This window comes from Anopheles aquasalis, chromosome 2, assembly GCF_943734665.1.
Source record: "Anopheles aquasalis chromosome 2, idAnoAquaMG_Q_19, whole genome shotgun sequence".
NCBI classification, from domain to species: Eukaryota; Metazoa; Arthropoda; class Insecta; order Diptera; family Culicidae; genus Anopheles; species Anopheles aquasalis.
Genome location: NC_064877.1, coordinates 28,453,913 through 28,467,286, shown reverse-complemented (window position 1 = coordinate 28,467,286; position 13,374 = coordinate 28,453,913). Strand labels below are relative to the sequence as shown.

At 52.6% G+C, this 13,374-nt stretch overlaps 1 protein-coding gene across 2 annotated transcripts in view; it reads left to right on the top strand.

Moving 5' to 3' along the window:
- LOC126580922 (ATP-binding cassette sub-family G member 5) overlaps nucleotides 1-11,964 on the top strand; it is a 29,057-nt gene extending 17,093 nt beyond the window's left edge. For both annotated transcript variants that reach the window (XM_050244273.1, XM_050244272.1), the window contains exons 3-9: nucleotides 6,830-7,026; nucleotides 8,426-8,788; nucleotides 8,846-10,060; nucleotides 10,134-10,277; nucleotides 10,341-10,600; nucleotides 10,690-10,970; nucleotides 11,046-11,964. In XM_050244273.1, coding sequence (XP_050100230.1) covers nucleotides 6,860-7,026; nucleotides 8,426-8,788; nucleotides 8,846-10,060; nucleotides 10,134-10,277; nucleotides 10,341-10,600; nucleotides 10,690-10,970; nucleotides 11,046-11,288 — 2,673 coding nt within the window. In that variant the 5' untranslated portion in view covers nucleotides 6,830-6,859 and the 3' untranslated portion in view covers nucleotides 11,289-11,964. The remainder of the gene's footprint in view (nucleotides 1-6,829; nucleotides 7,027-8,425; nucleotides 8,789-8,845; nucleotides 10,061-10,133; nucleotides 10,278-10,340; nucleotides 10,601-10,689; nucleotides 10,971-11,045) is intronic.
- Nucleotides 11,965-13,374: the final 1,410 nt, after the last annotated feature.

The following is a 13,374-nucleotide window of genomic DNA, read 5'->3' as shown; positions in this document are numbered from 1 at the left end:
TAGCTGCAACCAGCGAACGACCGAACCGTAGGTTCGTCGCTTCCAATCGCGCGCATCGAAGTCTTTCGATTGTTCTGCCGCTGAACTTGAGCAGCAACAGCGTGGCCGTGCCGATTTACGCCAGATAATGACCGGGGATGGCACTCGGTCTCGGTCTTTTCGGGTCAAGATGCACACGCCCCTGCCCTCGTCTCCCCTAGCCCCCCTCCCTCGTGGGCCAGTTCCCGGTCACGGGGACGGAATCGGTCGATTCGTCACGGAAGCTAAGCCGCCCACCGACGGAACGGATGTAGCGCATTGTGCAACGTGGCAGGGCCCACCAGGCAGGTGGATAGGGTCCACCCACTTGACCAACCTGCCGAACGGGGGCGGGGGCGGGGGGGGGGGGGGGGGGGGGGGGAGTGACATCGCCACGACGTAGATGACTCGCTGAAGCATGAACACCAAATCGGGGCCAACGGCCAACCATTCTTCGATTGAGCCGAGTATCAATCTCACACTCAGAGACGTATGAAAGGTTTTTTTCCACTCCCCTCCCCTCCACCCCCTCTCGATTCTTCACGGCACTACCTTGGACCCCCCCTTTGATTGGTGGTGCGTCTTGGGTGACCACCAGCGCAGTTCCAGGTGTGTGATTAGGCCGCGAGGCGGAACGTGCCCGACGTGTCGGATATTACGGTTACGGGCCTTGGATAATTTGTTTTTCCTCCGTCGGTGCCAAAGGAAAAGCCAAACGACCGCGTCGTTGCGTTGCTTATCTAACAACCGCCACGACGCATGTGACACACCCATTGTGAGTGAGGATCAAAAAAAGGGGGAAAAACTGTCACCGGATCTTGGCATTTCTTGTGGTTAAAGGGCAGCAACGTTGATCGTTGCGTCAGTACTCGCCCGCCGGTGCTACGCACTTTGCTTCACTTTGCATGATGTAATTTAAATATCGCTTCACCTCGTTATCACCTCGGAGCGAGTGGCCCTTTTGCTCGCTTTTTAAGAAGCCTCTCTTGCTCTTCCCCTTTTTTCCACTGGATAGCTGGACTGGGGGGCCTGGGCAGCACCATAATCAGGCCAGGTCTTGTTTGTTCGGCAAACGGTTAGTGGGTCAGGTTTTTTGGGATTTTAAAGTAATCAAACCGCCGGGCTGGCCGGGTCGGCCCAACGTTAGCTAACGAGCACGAGTGTGCACGGATGCCTCCCGTTGCCGCTATCTTCCTCTCCCTGGAGATGGTCGTGGGGTAATTATGGATGCTCGACCGGCCGGGAGAGGCCGTGATTTCGGACACGGCGAATGAAATCTGGAGTAAGCATATCGATCGATCGATCGTATCGCACCGCCGGTGATGCTGGCAACAGGCGAATGACGATGGCACACTGGTCAGAGAATGGGAGGAAATGATAGAAATGAGGCAGCAGCACAAGCACCGCCAGCAGCAGCCAGCAGCATGTTTGTGGAACGTTCCGTTAGCTGGCCAAAAACTCATCTCCTTCCTCTTCCTTCTCCTCGACGGCAGCAGCTGATCGATTGGCGGAAAGGCAATCCCCCGTTAGAAGGTGTCGAGAACACCGATTCATTCGCGATCGAAAACACGAACGAACGCAATGATTTGGAATGCCTTCGAAATCGCCAGCGCACTGGAATTGGGGATTTCTGTTTTCCATTGTGCTCGATCGATCGCGGGCCACAGCGCGAAGGCGTCTTGAAGGTCTCCCTGGGCGGCCCTTGGCTGCAGCATGAACTTGAACGCTCCGTACAACCGTGAAGCGCATCGACGGCCAACGAATAGCCGATGAGGCAATCGCAGTCGCCGATGCGGTGCACGTTTCACCCTAACCTCGATGTTCGCTCGATGATGTTAATTCTGACATTGCTGCTGACACCAATGCTGCTGATGGCTTGATGAGATCGCATGCGTTTTTCGGATTAATGCGCCGTTTTTGGTACGCATTCCGCAGGGCCAAGAATTCCATTTCGAACCTTCGATTAGCCGTGGACGATCGAGCAGTTAATCGTGCGGAGGACTGTTGGCCACGCGTTATGCTCGCGCATTTTTGTCGCACTCATGACTGCGAGGGGGGCGAAACCGGTTCCCCGACACGCTGGGGTTGGGTCAGCTACTTTCATCGACAAATCCATTAAAACAGCGACGCTCATAACGCGTGGAGGGCGTTACTTTATTTCGCCAAAAAAAAATGAAATGAAATAGACCTCCGGACAAATTTTTCCCCCCTTTCAAAAGCATTCGCGAATCAATGTCCACCAACGACGACGACGACGGTGACGACGATGACAAGGGTGATCATATGCCAAGATCTCGGGCGATCGAGACACCTGTAGATGGGAGCAAATAGTTGCGATGAAAGTTGGCTGCTGCTGGTGCTCCGTCCGCCGTTTGTCTTTCATCGCTGGAGGCGTTGGTGTCGAGGGCCACTTTCACTGACATTTCGGAAGTGTCCAAACCACCGGGTTGTGCGTACGACATCATCAGCAAGATCAACACTCCCTTGACTCCAATCGGGGAGAAGATTTTTTGATACTCAAGCACCTTTTCCGGGGGACTTCCCTTGAAAGGCACGTTGCTGGGTTTTGCCCAACGCAAATCTAGCGTCCGCTAACCACCTAGCTACCCATTTGGTGACCGCAAATCCCCCGAGATGACTGCCGAGGTGCAAATTAATACATTAAGCAGCAAAAGGAACAAACTCTTTGACCGCGTGGCCACGCACTCGCACTGGCCAGTAAGCGTTTAAGCATTCCTTCCTTCTCGTCGACGCTAATGCTCTAAATAAATAAATAGCTCCGAGGGCCGCGCGTCGCGTACAGCACCGATCGCGCAGTAGCAGCAAGCAAGCCCAGGTCCAGGAAATATGATTTTTTTGCTGCTTTGCGTCGACCGCAGTGTCTGGACTGCGGCTGCTGTCTGTGGCGCGACAAGAGTAGAGGGAAAAGAGGAGGAGAACGTATAGGGGGGTAAAATAAGGCGGTCAACTACACGGTCCGTCCTCGTCCATCGTCGGGGCGCCTCTCCCTCCACCCTGGCTGAGACCGGTCGGACCTCCGGGCTGCCTTATGGATCAGTGGCCCGCCGTTGGAAAACTGGGTGAGCATCGGCAGCAAAAAGAAGTGCATAAGGGAGACATGAAGTTGAAGAAGAAGCGCAGTTCCTCTTCGCTCGAAGCAAGGGGGCACGCAGACTTTGCGCTGACCACAAGCCAGTCGCACAAAACCGGTATGCGGGCCGACACCGCCGCCGCCAAACCGGTGCGCGACGGCGTTAGACGGATGACCGGACTGGACCGGACAGGCGAGAGAAGACGGCGACGATCGTTTCGTTTCGTGCGGAAGAAAAAGGTCTGTGGCTCTGATGCTGGCAAGTCGGGCCAGTGGTGCACCGTTGCATGCCCAGAACAGGGGTTCCTGTTTGCATCTGTGTGTGCCTGTTGGCTGGTACAGAAATGGGTTGCACATTCAAAGATTGGACGGAACGTGTTTCGTTCTCTTAGGAAATTTATGATTCTCGATGTCACCATTCACCGACTGAGTGGCAGACTGGTTCTGGACCTCCAGTAATCCAGTAAAGAAGATGCAAAGGTTGGCTGCCATGCGCTTCTGGACGTCGTTAGGCCTCTGCACTGGAGCTACTGCCGCGCTTCGAAAGGAAAGCTGGAATCAAATGGCAACAAACACTGCACGCTCCATCCATCGGGAGAACATGGAAAACAATGGAGCCAAACGTCGTCTTCCCAGCCAGGGCTAATTACCAACTATGAACGAACGAATGGCGCTCGGTTCCCGGCTCGTGAAAGTGAGGTTAAGGCGCACCCGGGGGGATGCTCGCCTCGCAAACCCCCAGCAGCGCGTCACTGCAGCGGGTGCAAAATCGAAAGCTTTCCAGCATTCGCTTTGAGTTTAGCAACATTTTTGCCACAAAACTCCCCGGAGAAAGAGGGCCCGTAATTAAGCCTTCAAAACGGTCTTGGTGGATGATCCTGTCAGAGCCCTCCGCCAGAGAGAGCCTTTCCTCGAGTGGATTTAGCTAAGCCAGCGGTGGCTCACCCGGTCCAATGTATGCAGTTTATGTAATGCAGCTGGTTTGTACCGTTCGCTGCGGGTGCTTGGCGGATCTTCTTCGGGGGCTTTTTTTTAAACGTTGAATATCCATCCATGTCGCTTGCGATGCATTGGCATCATCGGAAGGAGGAGGAGCAGCTCGGTGCTGGTGGCGTAGAAGGTAACGGTTATACGCCACCAGCACGAACCGGACGATCCCATGCAAATCACTGCGCGCGTGTGTGATCGTGACCGACATCTCCTGCGTTCGTTCGTTCGTACGTCCGTTCTCACCTCTTATCGTTCTCGCCCGCTAATTGCGCACTCTTGGGGAACGCAACCCGGTGTGGTGGTTGACCGTGATTGAGTCACCGTTGAGAGGGACTCGGTCGGTTTCATGTTCCAGCCTCGATTCTAACAATGCTGGCCATCCCGTTTCTATGTTGCACCCTCTTTTTTTTAAGTTTCTTTTATTTTTTTCCTCAACAACATTGCTCTGTGGGAGCAGTGTAGTGGTTAATGTGTAATTGTTGTTCCCCCCTCGTCCCGGTAGTACAATTGACTTCCGTTGAAAGGTAACGGGGCTCACTGTCTATCTGTGACTTTTACTCAAGCTCAAACGGCGCTCGTGATGTGATAGTGAACCGTGTGTGAGTCTCCTGGAGAGCGTTCTTGAGACCACCTACGATGATGACGAGCACGCGATGCTTTAACGTCTTTGTTCTCCGGCTGTACTCTAACTGATAACGTTTGCTGTTGATGAAGCGCTCAGGCGTTGGTCACTGGAAACTCCCAGCATACGAAGGTGACTTACTCATGTTACTCATCAGCTTGCGCGGCACTGCAGAGGTTACTACCGGAAATAAAGCCAATGATCAATGACGCGCACGATCTTGCATGATTATTCATGGCTTTCGAATGACGGAAGGTGCTTTTTGTCCTCAGGATACTCTCTGGAATTGTGATGATTCGCACGAACAGTATGTTTTTTTATTAGTGAGAAGTGAATTGGCATTAGTTTATCAAATTACATCCACCTTGTGGCACATTGATACCATGAGGTGATGCATGTAGAACGTCATGGCCAGACTCCGTTTCTACTGCAGCTGACAATGGCGCTTTCTATTGTAAACACTGCCCCAAAGTGATAGAGTGTGTTTGGATGTTGAATGCTCAAACAATATTCACCATGAAAAGACCAGGCCACACACTGGCACAAGGGTAGTTGCCGCTGGCCGGAACTCTCCGGAGACAAACTTTGAGCGAAATCAGTGGCAATGGTTGTGGCAGGTGACAGCGTCCATCGCTCCATCAACAACAACCACTTGAAAGGGCCGTCCGTTTGCCTGATAAAACATAATTTACCGAAAGGCACACACACCGGCGACACGGACGCAACATGCATTAATCACTGTCGTCGAGATCGGTCCCCGGACAGTCAGGAAGCACCACCGGCAGAGCCGCCAGAGCCAGAGAATGTCTCTCCGGGTCTCTCCGGGCGGGTGAAAGTTGATCAGCGCAAACCCCGCCAAGAGGAGGAGGAACCGCACGATCGAGACGATGAAAGTGATGTTTGGCGGCTGTGGACGACTGTGCTGTCAAGGGGAATAGACACACAGGCACACAACGGACACATGTGTGGAGGGATTGTGTTTGGTTTCGGAATCAACGATGCACGGAATGGCACGCAACATGCCAACCAGCCAGCCAGCCAGCCAGCCAGCCAGACAAACAACAAAACAGTGACCATTGTTTCATGGCGTGTGGCATGTTGGCTGACGGTCGACGCCAGTGTCCGCTAGAGACACTGTAGGAACAGAGCCCCTTCCGAGGGGACGAGACGCTCTTGTCAGGATCGTTATTCGTCGCTTTCTCGTCACTGATTGAAGCATAGCTTCGGTCTAGTGCCTGGTGCTGATTGTTTCACCAACCAATCAGTTACCATCTAACAAGCCACCAACCCCTTGTACATCGGAGATGGTAGGCCCTTGTGTGTTGCGCAATTCTGGTCCATAAGCGTCGTTACCAGCCACTGAGCAACAGAAGGAGAGCACGAGGAGGCGTAAGGCTCCACGATCAGATCCATTTGGTCTGCATCGTGGCCGGGCCATTCCTTTGAAGTCACAGAGAGAGAGAGAGAGGTGTCATAACCTTGCGGTCACTGCTCAACGGGGGTGCCATGATTTATTGATAAGAAATTGACGAAACGAGACCAAAGCTTAAGCTTCAGCTAGTCTGCTGACGATGTGTCGCTGATGCCGTGCCGCTGATGAAATCAATCAAATGGAATGTCCATCCAACGGCTTCTAATGGATTCCGAGTCGTACCTGGTCCACGACTAATGGATGTTGACGTCGTTGCTTTGACTGATTATGATGAAATGCACTACGGCACCCGACCTCCGGCGAAGCGATCGGTGGGCACCATTATTCAACGAAAGAACTCTCAGTGTCAGTGTCAGCCGGATCAGGAAATGGTGCTTGAAGCTGTCATTAGAATGTACTTGAAGCTGTGACGATCGTCCGAGAGTGTTTCTCACGGAAAGAAAACTCGACAACGATCGACCGTGAGGCACCCCCTAAGATACCGGCACTCCTTTGATGATGCTGCTGATTGGCTAATTCTCATCAAACTTCATCGGAAGCTCTGCCAGAGCACCCTCTCGCGTCGCGTCCGACGCAATCGCCCGGAAAGGGCAATTGAACACTTTCGCTAATAACTGTATCGATATCCCGATTCTAATCCCGATTTTTCCCCTCCTCTTCTTCCTCTTACTTCCAGAGCGAACCGGTACTGTATGGTGGTGGCGGCATGGAACTGCGCAAAATGAGTACGGCCAAGCAGCAGCAGCATCAGCAGCAACACCAACAGCAGCAGCAGCAGCAACGCGAAGATCGTCGATATTCGATGCCGCACGGGATGCACGGGACGCTTCCGCCCGGCGCAACGGATGATCTGCACGCCTGGTCCATCTACCGGTAATGCTCACCATTTTCTTCCATTTTACCAACACGCCTCGAAACCGAGCATCATCACCATCCCCATCATCATCATCATGATCATCATCGGGAAGGCACGATTTGCAATTTTGACCGATCTTCGATTCGATTCTCTTCGGTTCGGTCTAATCGAGCGGAACACAGCAACAACAACAACAGCAACAGCAGGGTTCACGCTAGCCTACGAGCGCACCCACTAGAGACGATCTGGAACGGTCTGTTGGCCAGCACCCCCAAAAGCACTCCATTCCGTTCCGTGGCCGCGCATTAGGTCGATCTCGCCATGGTTTGTGGCTTTTTTGGGGAGAGAGGAGGTGCCGGGGGGAGAGCAAGGCATCGGTGGTCGATCAGAGAGGCGGTCCACTAAGCCCTAATCGACTCGTGAGTGAGTGCTGCTCTGGTTGACCTGATTTCGATTGGACTTGAAACACTATTGCAAGTCAGATAGACAGGGCGAAGGAGAGAGAGAGAGAGAGAGAGCGCGCGTGCGCGGCCACACAAGAGATTAAGAAAGAACTGTGTCCAAGAAGGTTTGATGCCGTGGGTACCGGATCGAAACGATCGAGGTAATGTCGCTCGTAGCATACGCGCTAGGAAAAGGGCCACCGCCAACGTTACCTAACTGTCATGATTTGAAGACACTTCAGTGCTGATCATTCACTGTTTTCTGTGGGAGGAGATACGATCGTTCGATCGATCGTTTCTAGATCAATAAGGCCCACGAATGTCGCCACTGTCTTTACCTGCGCGAGCGATTGTGACAGCGACCGAGCGAGTTGATCATGGACTGGAGTCCGCAGATCATAAAAAAACACACAGATTACATTCGAAGTTGCCGCCTAATTTCTATCGGATCAGACTGATTACATCCGTTCCGAGTAACCTTGGCGTGCCCAACATTCCCATTCCTGAAAGGGAAAGGAGCCGCGCCTTCTGGTCTCTGGGAAAAGCATTTCCGTCGCACACCGTGGAGTGGCGGGTAAATGGCGACCGTGCTCCAAAGAGAGCGCTTCGGTCACCTTTCGACGTAGGCCACAGTTCAGGCGCGTGGGTTTCGCGCGTTCCTTGGTCGCGCAATTAACCGCGTCTTGCTGTCGTGTGAGATTAGCTTAGATGGTGCTGTGCGGCCATTGTTTCAACACGCGATCCCTACCAAAAGGTACACCCTCTAATCGAAGACTATGGCGCAAAAGGGAACGAATGGCCTAATGCCAAAAGAACGGTGTCCCAAGGTTATGAGCTTAAATGCTAGCCACGTTTTACATGCGACACTTATGGAGCGTTGGAACAATCTAAACTCACTAGAAGTCAACTAAATTTCAATAACGTCTAGACTAATCATCATGACCTCTCTCTTAATCTTCTTGCCCTGTTTTAGACAAAATTTGAATTCAGACTTTGCCGACTCGGCACTCGGATCGTCGGACAAATCGCCCAAACCGTACGGTTCCCAGTACCACCGCGATACGGCCATCCACAATCATCCACGCTACGGACCGAAGCAGAATCCGATCAACTCGAACATGTACACCTACCTCAAGTTCGGACTGCCACGTGTTTTCCCACCGAACGGGGGTCAACCGATGACGAATGGACGCCCGGGGCGCAACTCCTCCAAAGCGAATGGCCGAGGACGCGTGAACCGTGGCTACCGGGACAGTACCGGACCGGGGCCGGGTTCATCCGGTTACGATAGTAGCGATAACGAGACGAACCGTGGGCGTGTGCCAGCTAACCTAAGGTAAGGATTTCAAGCACGATTTCGATGTCCTGTCTTACGCAAATTCTGTCATTCCAGGAAATACCGCAGTGAGTCCGATTTCCGTGCGATCGGTGCTACTACCAACTCGCGGCCAAGCTCCCGTGCCCAAGGTATACCGTTGGCGGCCCTTAAGCAGGCCAACAGCCGAGCCAGTATAGCGGGCACACACGTCTACAATCCGTACGCCACCAACTTGCGGCATCACAATCTACGCTCGCAGAGTGAGGCCGATCTGTTGGCCGAATGGGACTACGATGATTCACCGACGTACGGTGAGACGCGGCTCTATCCGGAGGATATCTACACGACGCAAAGCCGACGACATTCCCTCGCCGGTCTGGTGTATCCCAACATTCAAGTCCACTGTCTGGATGTACTGCCCGGTTTACGTGGCGTATCGCTACAAGCAAAGGCCGGCGATCTGTTCGCCATTATGGCAACTTCACAGCGCGAGGGAACGGCCCTGGTTGAGGCGCTCGCTGGTGTACGGCAGCGGATGGGCGGTGAAATCCTGGTCAATGGGCAGCAGGTTAATCGTCGTATCTTGCGCCAACTGTGCGGTTACGTCCCCGCACTCGATTCCGCTCCGCTCGATCCACGCATGAGCGTCCAGAGTACGCTTTCGTTTGCGGCAGCTCTGCGCGGTCCGTACGATCGTAGTGATCTGAAGGAGCGCATCGATATCCTGGTGGAGGATCTGGGACTAACGGCGGTCCGGTCGGCGAACGTGTCACGGTTGACGCACTCGGAAAAGCAAAGACTGAACGTGGCGTGCCAGCTGTTGACGCAGGCTTCGATTCTGCTGCTCGACCAGACCACGATCAATATGGACATCTTCGATACGTTCTTTCTGGTGGAGTATCTGCGGCAGTGGTGTAGCGCTGGACGGATCGTTATTATGACACTGCAACCGCCAACCTTCGAGATCCTGTCGATGTGCTCCGGTGTGTTGCTGTTGTCCGGGGGTCGCACCGTTTACTCGGGCAGTCGAGCCGATCTGCCACGCCATATGGGCCAGCTGGGGTATCCGTGTCCACCGTTTAAAAACCCGGCCGACTACTATCTGGATTTGGTGACGCTCGATGATCTGTCGGCGGCTGCAATGTTGGAATCGTCTGCTCGAATTGAATCACTGGCCAACTCGTGGGATCACGTGAATGCGGAACCACCGCTTGCGGCCCCGGTGGCCAACTTGCCGGAACCGACCAGAAGTGCTGGGTTTTTCAGCCAGATCAATGCCCTTGCCAAGAGGTATGTTGTACATTATGGTTTGTAAAATGTCGTCGGAGTCAACTGACGCCTTTGGATGTGTTTCTTTGTGTAGGTACATGTCTTACAAGCAACCAGGATCACTGCTCACCTGGATCAGCAGATTGATTCTTGCCGCCGTTCTCTCCCTGTTCATCGGATGCATCTTCTGGGACGTACCGGCCTCGGATCCTCAGCTTACCCTTAACGATCGTCTTGGGTAGGTCTCAGACTCTGTGAGAAAGTGACCAAACATTCCCACTAACTGGACCGCCTTTTCCAGCTATCACCACTGCATGATGATGGTGGCCCTGTGGCCGCTGCTACTGTTGCAGATCCGTGACGTCCAGGAAGATCGCCGACACGCCGAGAAGGACCTGAAGCTGGGACTGTACGGTCGTTTCCTGTACATCATCATCCAAAGTACGCTCAGCGTGATGCCCAGTTTGTGCATCTGGCTAGCTTATCTGCTTCCGGCGCACAGTATGGCCGGACTGTACTCCTATACGACCAACAACGATACCGGCATCTATCTCTACATGGGTGAGCTGCGCTTCGCGACTGATCATTAACGAACAGAGTGACAGTTCTTAACGCTTGTGGCTTGTGATTTCATTCTCCCCACCCAACAGGTTACATGCTGCTCTACCTTATGGCCATACAGACGATCGTGTTGTTCATTGCCCATCTGGTACCGTGCGGGATCACCGCGACGATCGTTACCACGCTTGCCCTGCTACTCATGGCCTCCGTCGGTGGCTATGCCGTCCATGTGGCCAATGTACCCGAGTACCTGCGGTGGATGGAGTTGGTCACACCCCAGAAGTGGCTCACGCCGCTGCTGACCGAGACCGAGTACAGTGCCGAAACGTTGGTCAGCATTACCAGCCAGCAGCAGTGTCGCAACAAGCAGGTAAGGCTCAGGTCGCAGTTCTGGAGGTCCTGGAACGCTAAACGAGTACTCACCATTCCGCCAATGTTCTTGCAGGTCCAGTACACTGAAATCATCGTACAGCAACCATGTCCCCCACCGAATGGCACCTTCTTCCTGGCCGATCATCACCTCCTCCAGCGGGACCACATCCTGGACACTGGCGACATGTACACCTCGACCGTGCTCGGGCTGCTGATCACGTGTATCATCTTCTTTGCCCTCACCATGTTCGTCTTTCTCGTCAACTGTCAGTCGCTGCTGCGGAAGAAGAATCCACGCCACGGCAAACGCGTCTAGGGAGCGCGGAACCATTTCACGTCTATCCAGCCAGCCGGCCAGACTCCCCGGAACTGCGCTGGAAATGGCCCTTAGAGAAGCGACTTAGAAAGTATAGTAGAGTACAGTAGTAGAGAGTAGAGTGTAGCTAGGAAAACAGTGCCCCAAACGGTGCGCTGGTCGCGTAAACCTGTAAAAGTGCTAGTTAAATTTTAATTTTACTCTTCATTTCGCCCCATTTCTTACGGGAACATTCCCTTCGCTTGTTCCCTTCGCTCGTTGGGGTAGCGGAAATTGGCGAAATTTCAGAAAAACACCACCCCACAGACCCACATGCTAGTGTTATGTTCCGTTGCATTAAATAGCTTATGATGGTTTGTCCGGAGATCCGGAGAGAAGTTAGAAAATAGGAGAATAGAGACGAACTGATGGTGAGGAGAGGGAGGATCAAATTTTTACTCAATCACTTCTTCGCCGTGAACCGGTTGATGGCGATAACCATCGGGGTGCGGGGTGCGCGTGGAGAAGTGTTGTAAGTTTTATATAAAAAAAATAGTACCCGAAAACTTCCATTGTAGGTAGACTATAGGCATTTAAAGGATCGGGATGCGGTTATAAGCTGACGCCCTGGTTCATAGGTCGCGCATTCACCAGCAGGCAATGAGGATAACTTTTTTTTAATAAAAGACAAACAAATATGTGGGAATCCATTGACTGGAGTTTATTTAGCGTGGCGCTCTTGAAGAGTTTCGTCAAGAACCACTTCCGGTTGGGTGAACATCTGGCTGCCATGCCATGGAGAATGACAGCTGCTTAACTGCTGCACACGAAAGCGTCAAAGTAGGTCACGTTCGCTCACGCAAGGACCTTCTGAACACTCCTCTGGCATGACAGTTTCTCCCATAATATACTGCCAACAGTTGCATTACACGAACTGAATTGGCCGTCAACAAGAGCTTATGCTGGGTAACTGAACGATCAGCAACATGTAAATGCTACACACAAGCCTAGAAAAACTCAAAAAAAGTCCTATGTACCGAGTGTTTCTTGTAACACTACCCCGTCGGCGCCTCGACCGGTATTGTCTAGAGTGTAATATTTGTGAGCCGGCCCATACCGGGCAAACAAAACCGGTAGCCATGAATCATGATCGCTACAACAATGGTACTGATACTGTGTATCATTATCACCTGTCCGGATGGTCTACATGTATTGTCATATCAAAGTGCGTTTCATCATTACTGCAGGTGATAGAGAGCGCTCACTGTGTCTCTTTCATGATGACCAAGCGAATCACTCCGGAAGGTCGCTAACGTGTTCCTCTAAACAAACATTGTTACAATTTACATGCAAGATCCGAAACCGAACAATACAAACAATTGATGTATTCCGTCCGGGCCAGGGGGGGGGATTCACTTCTAATCTATTCCATCGTTACAGACCTTTTCTCGCTCTGTCTCTCAACGAGAATCTCCAGAGAGAGCCCGGCATCATCATTGATGCAGAATAAATGAAAATGAATGAGCGGCAAGTGCGGCATTAAAAAGAAATTAGAAACTCATTCTACCTTCTCTGCGCACTCTGCTGGCATGTGCGCTTGGTACACTGGGTGCTCCTTTCGAATTGCCAACCAAAGAGGCAACCACTAACGCTAACGATAAGTGCACCGCAACATGCAACCTCGGTTGCAGCAGCGCAACGATGGCATGTTAGTTTAGGTTGGTAAACAGCATTAACAGCAGTCCCGCTGGCATCGGACTCCCCCCCCCCAAAAGGTGTCGTTACAAAACATTCGCCATACACTGTGAGCGTTTGACCATATGATCCGGTCGTCAGTGGCCAGATGATGGAGCTACAAACGAATGAATGAGGAAAACGATCACCATCATCATCATCATCATCATCTGCATCAGCGACCGGGAGCGAGGAACGGCAGTTTTATTTGTTTCGCGACCGTAGCTCGGTTCGCCGGAGGAACAGAAACACAAAGCTTCGGTCGAGGGTCGAGGGAATTGGTGCGTGTATTGGTGCGACGGCGGCGAGCCGACCGAAGATCATGTCGCTTCTTCGACCCCAAAGGGGGTATATAAAAGAGCATCTGGGCAGT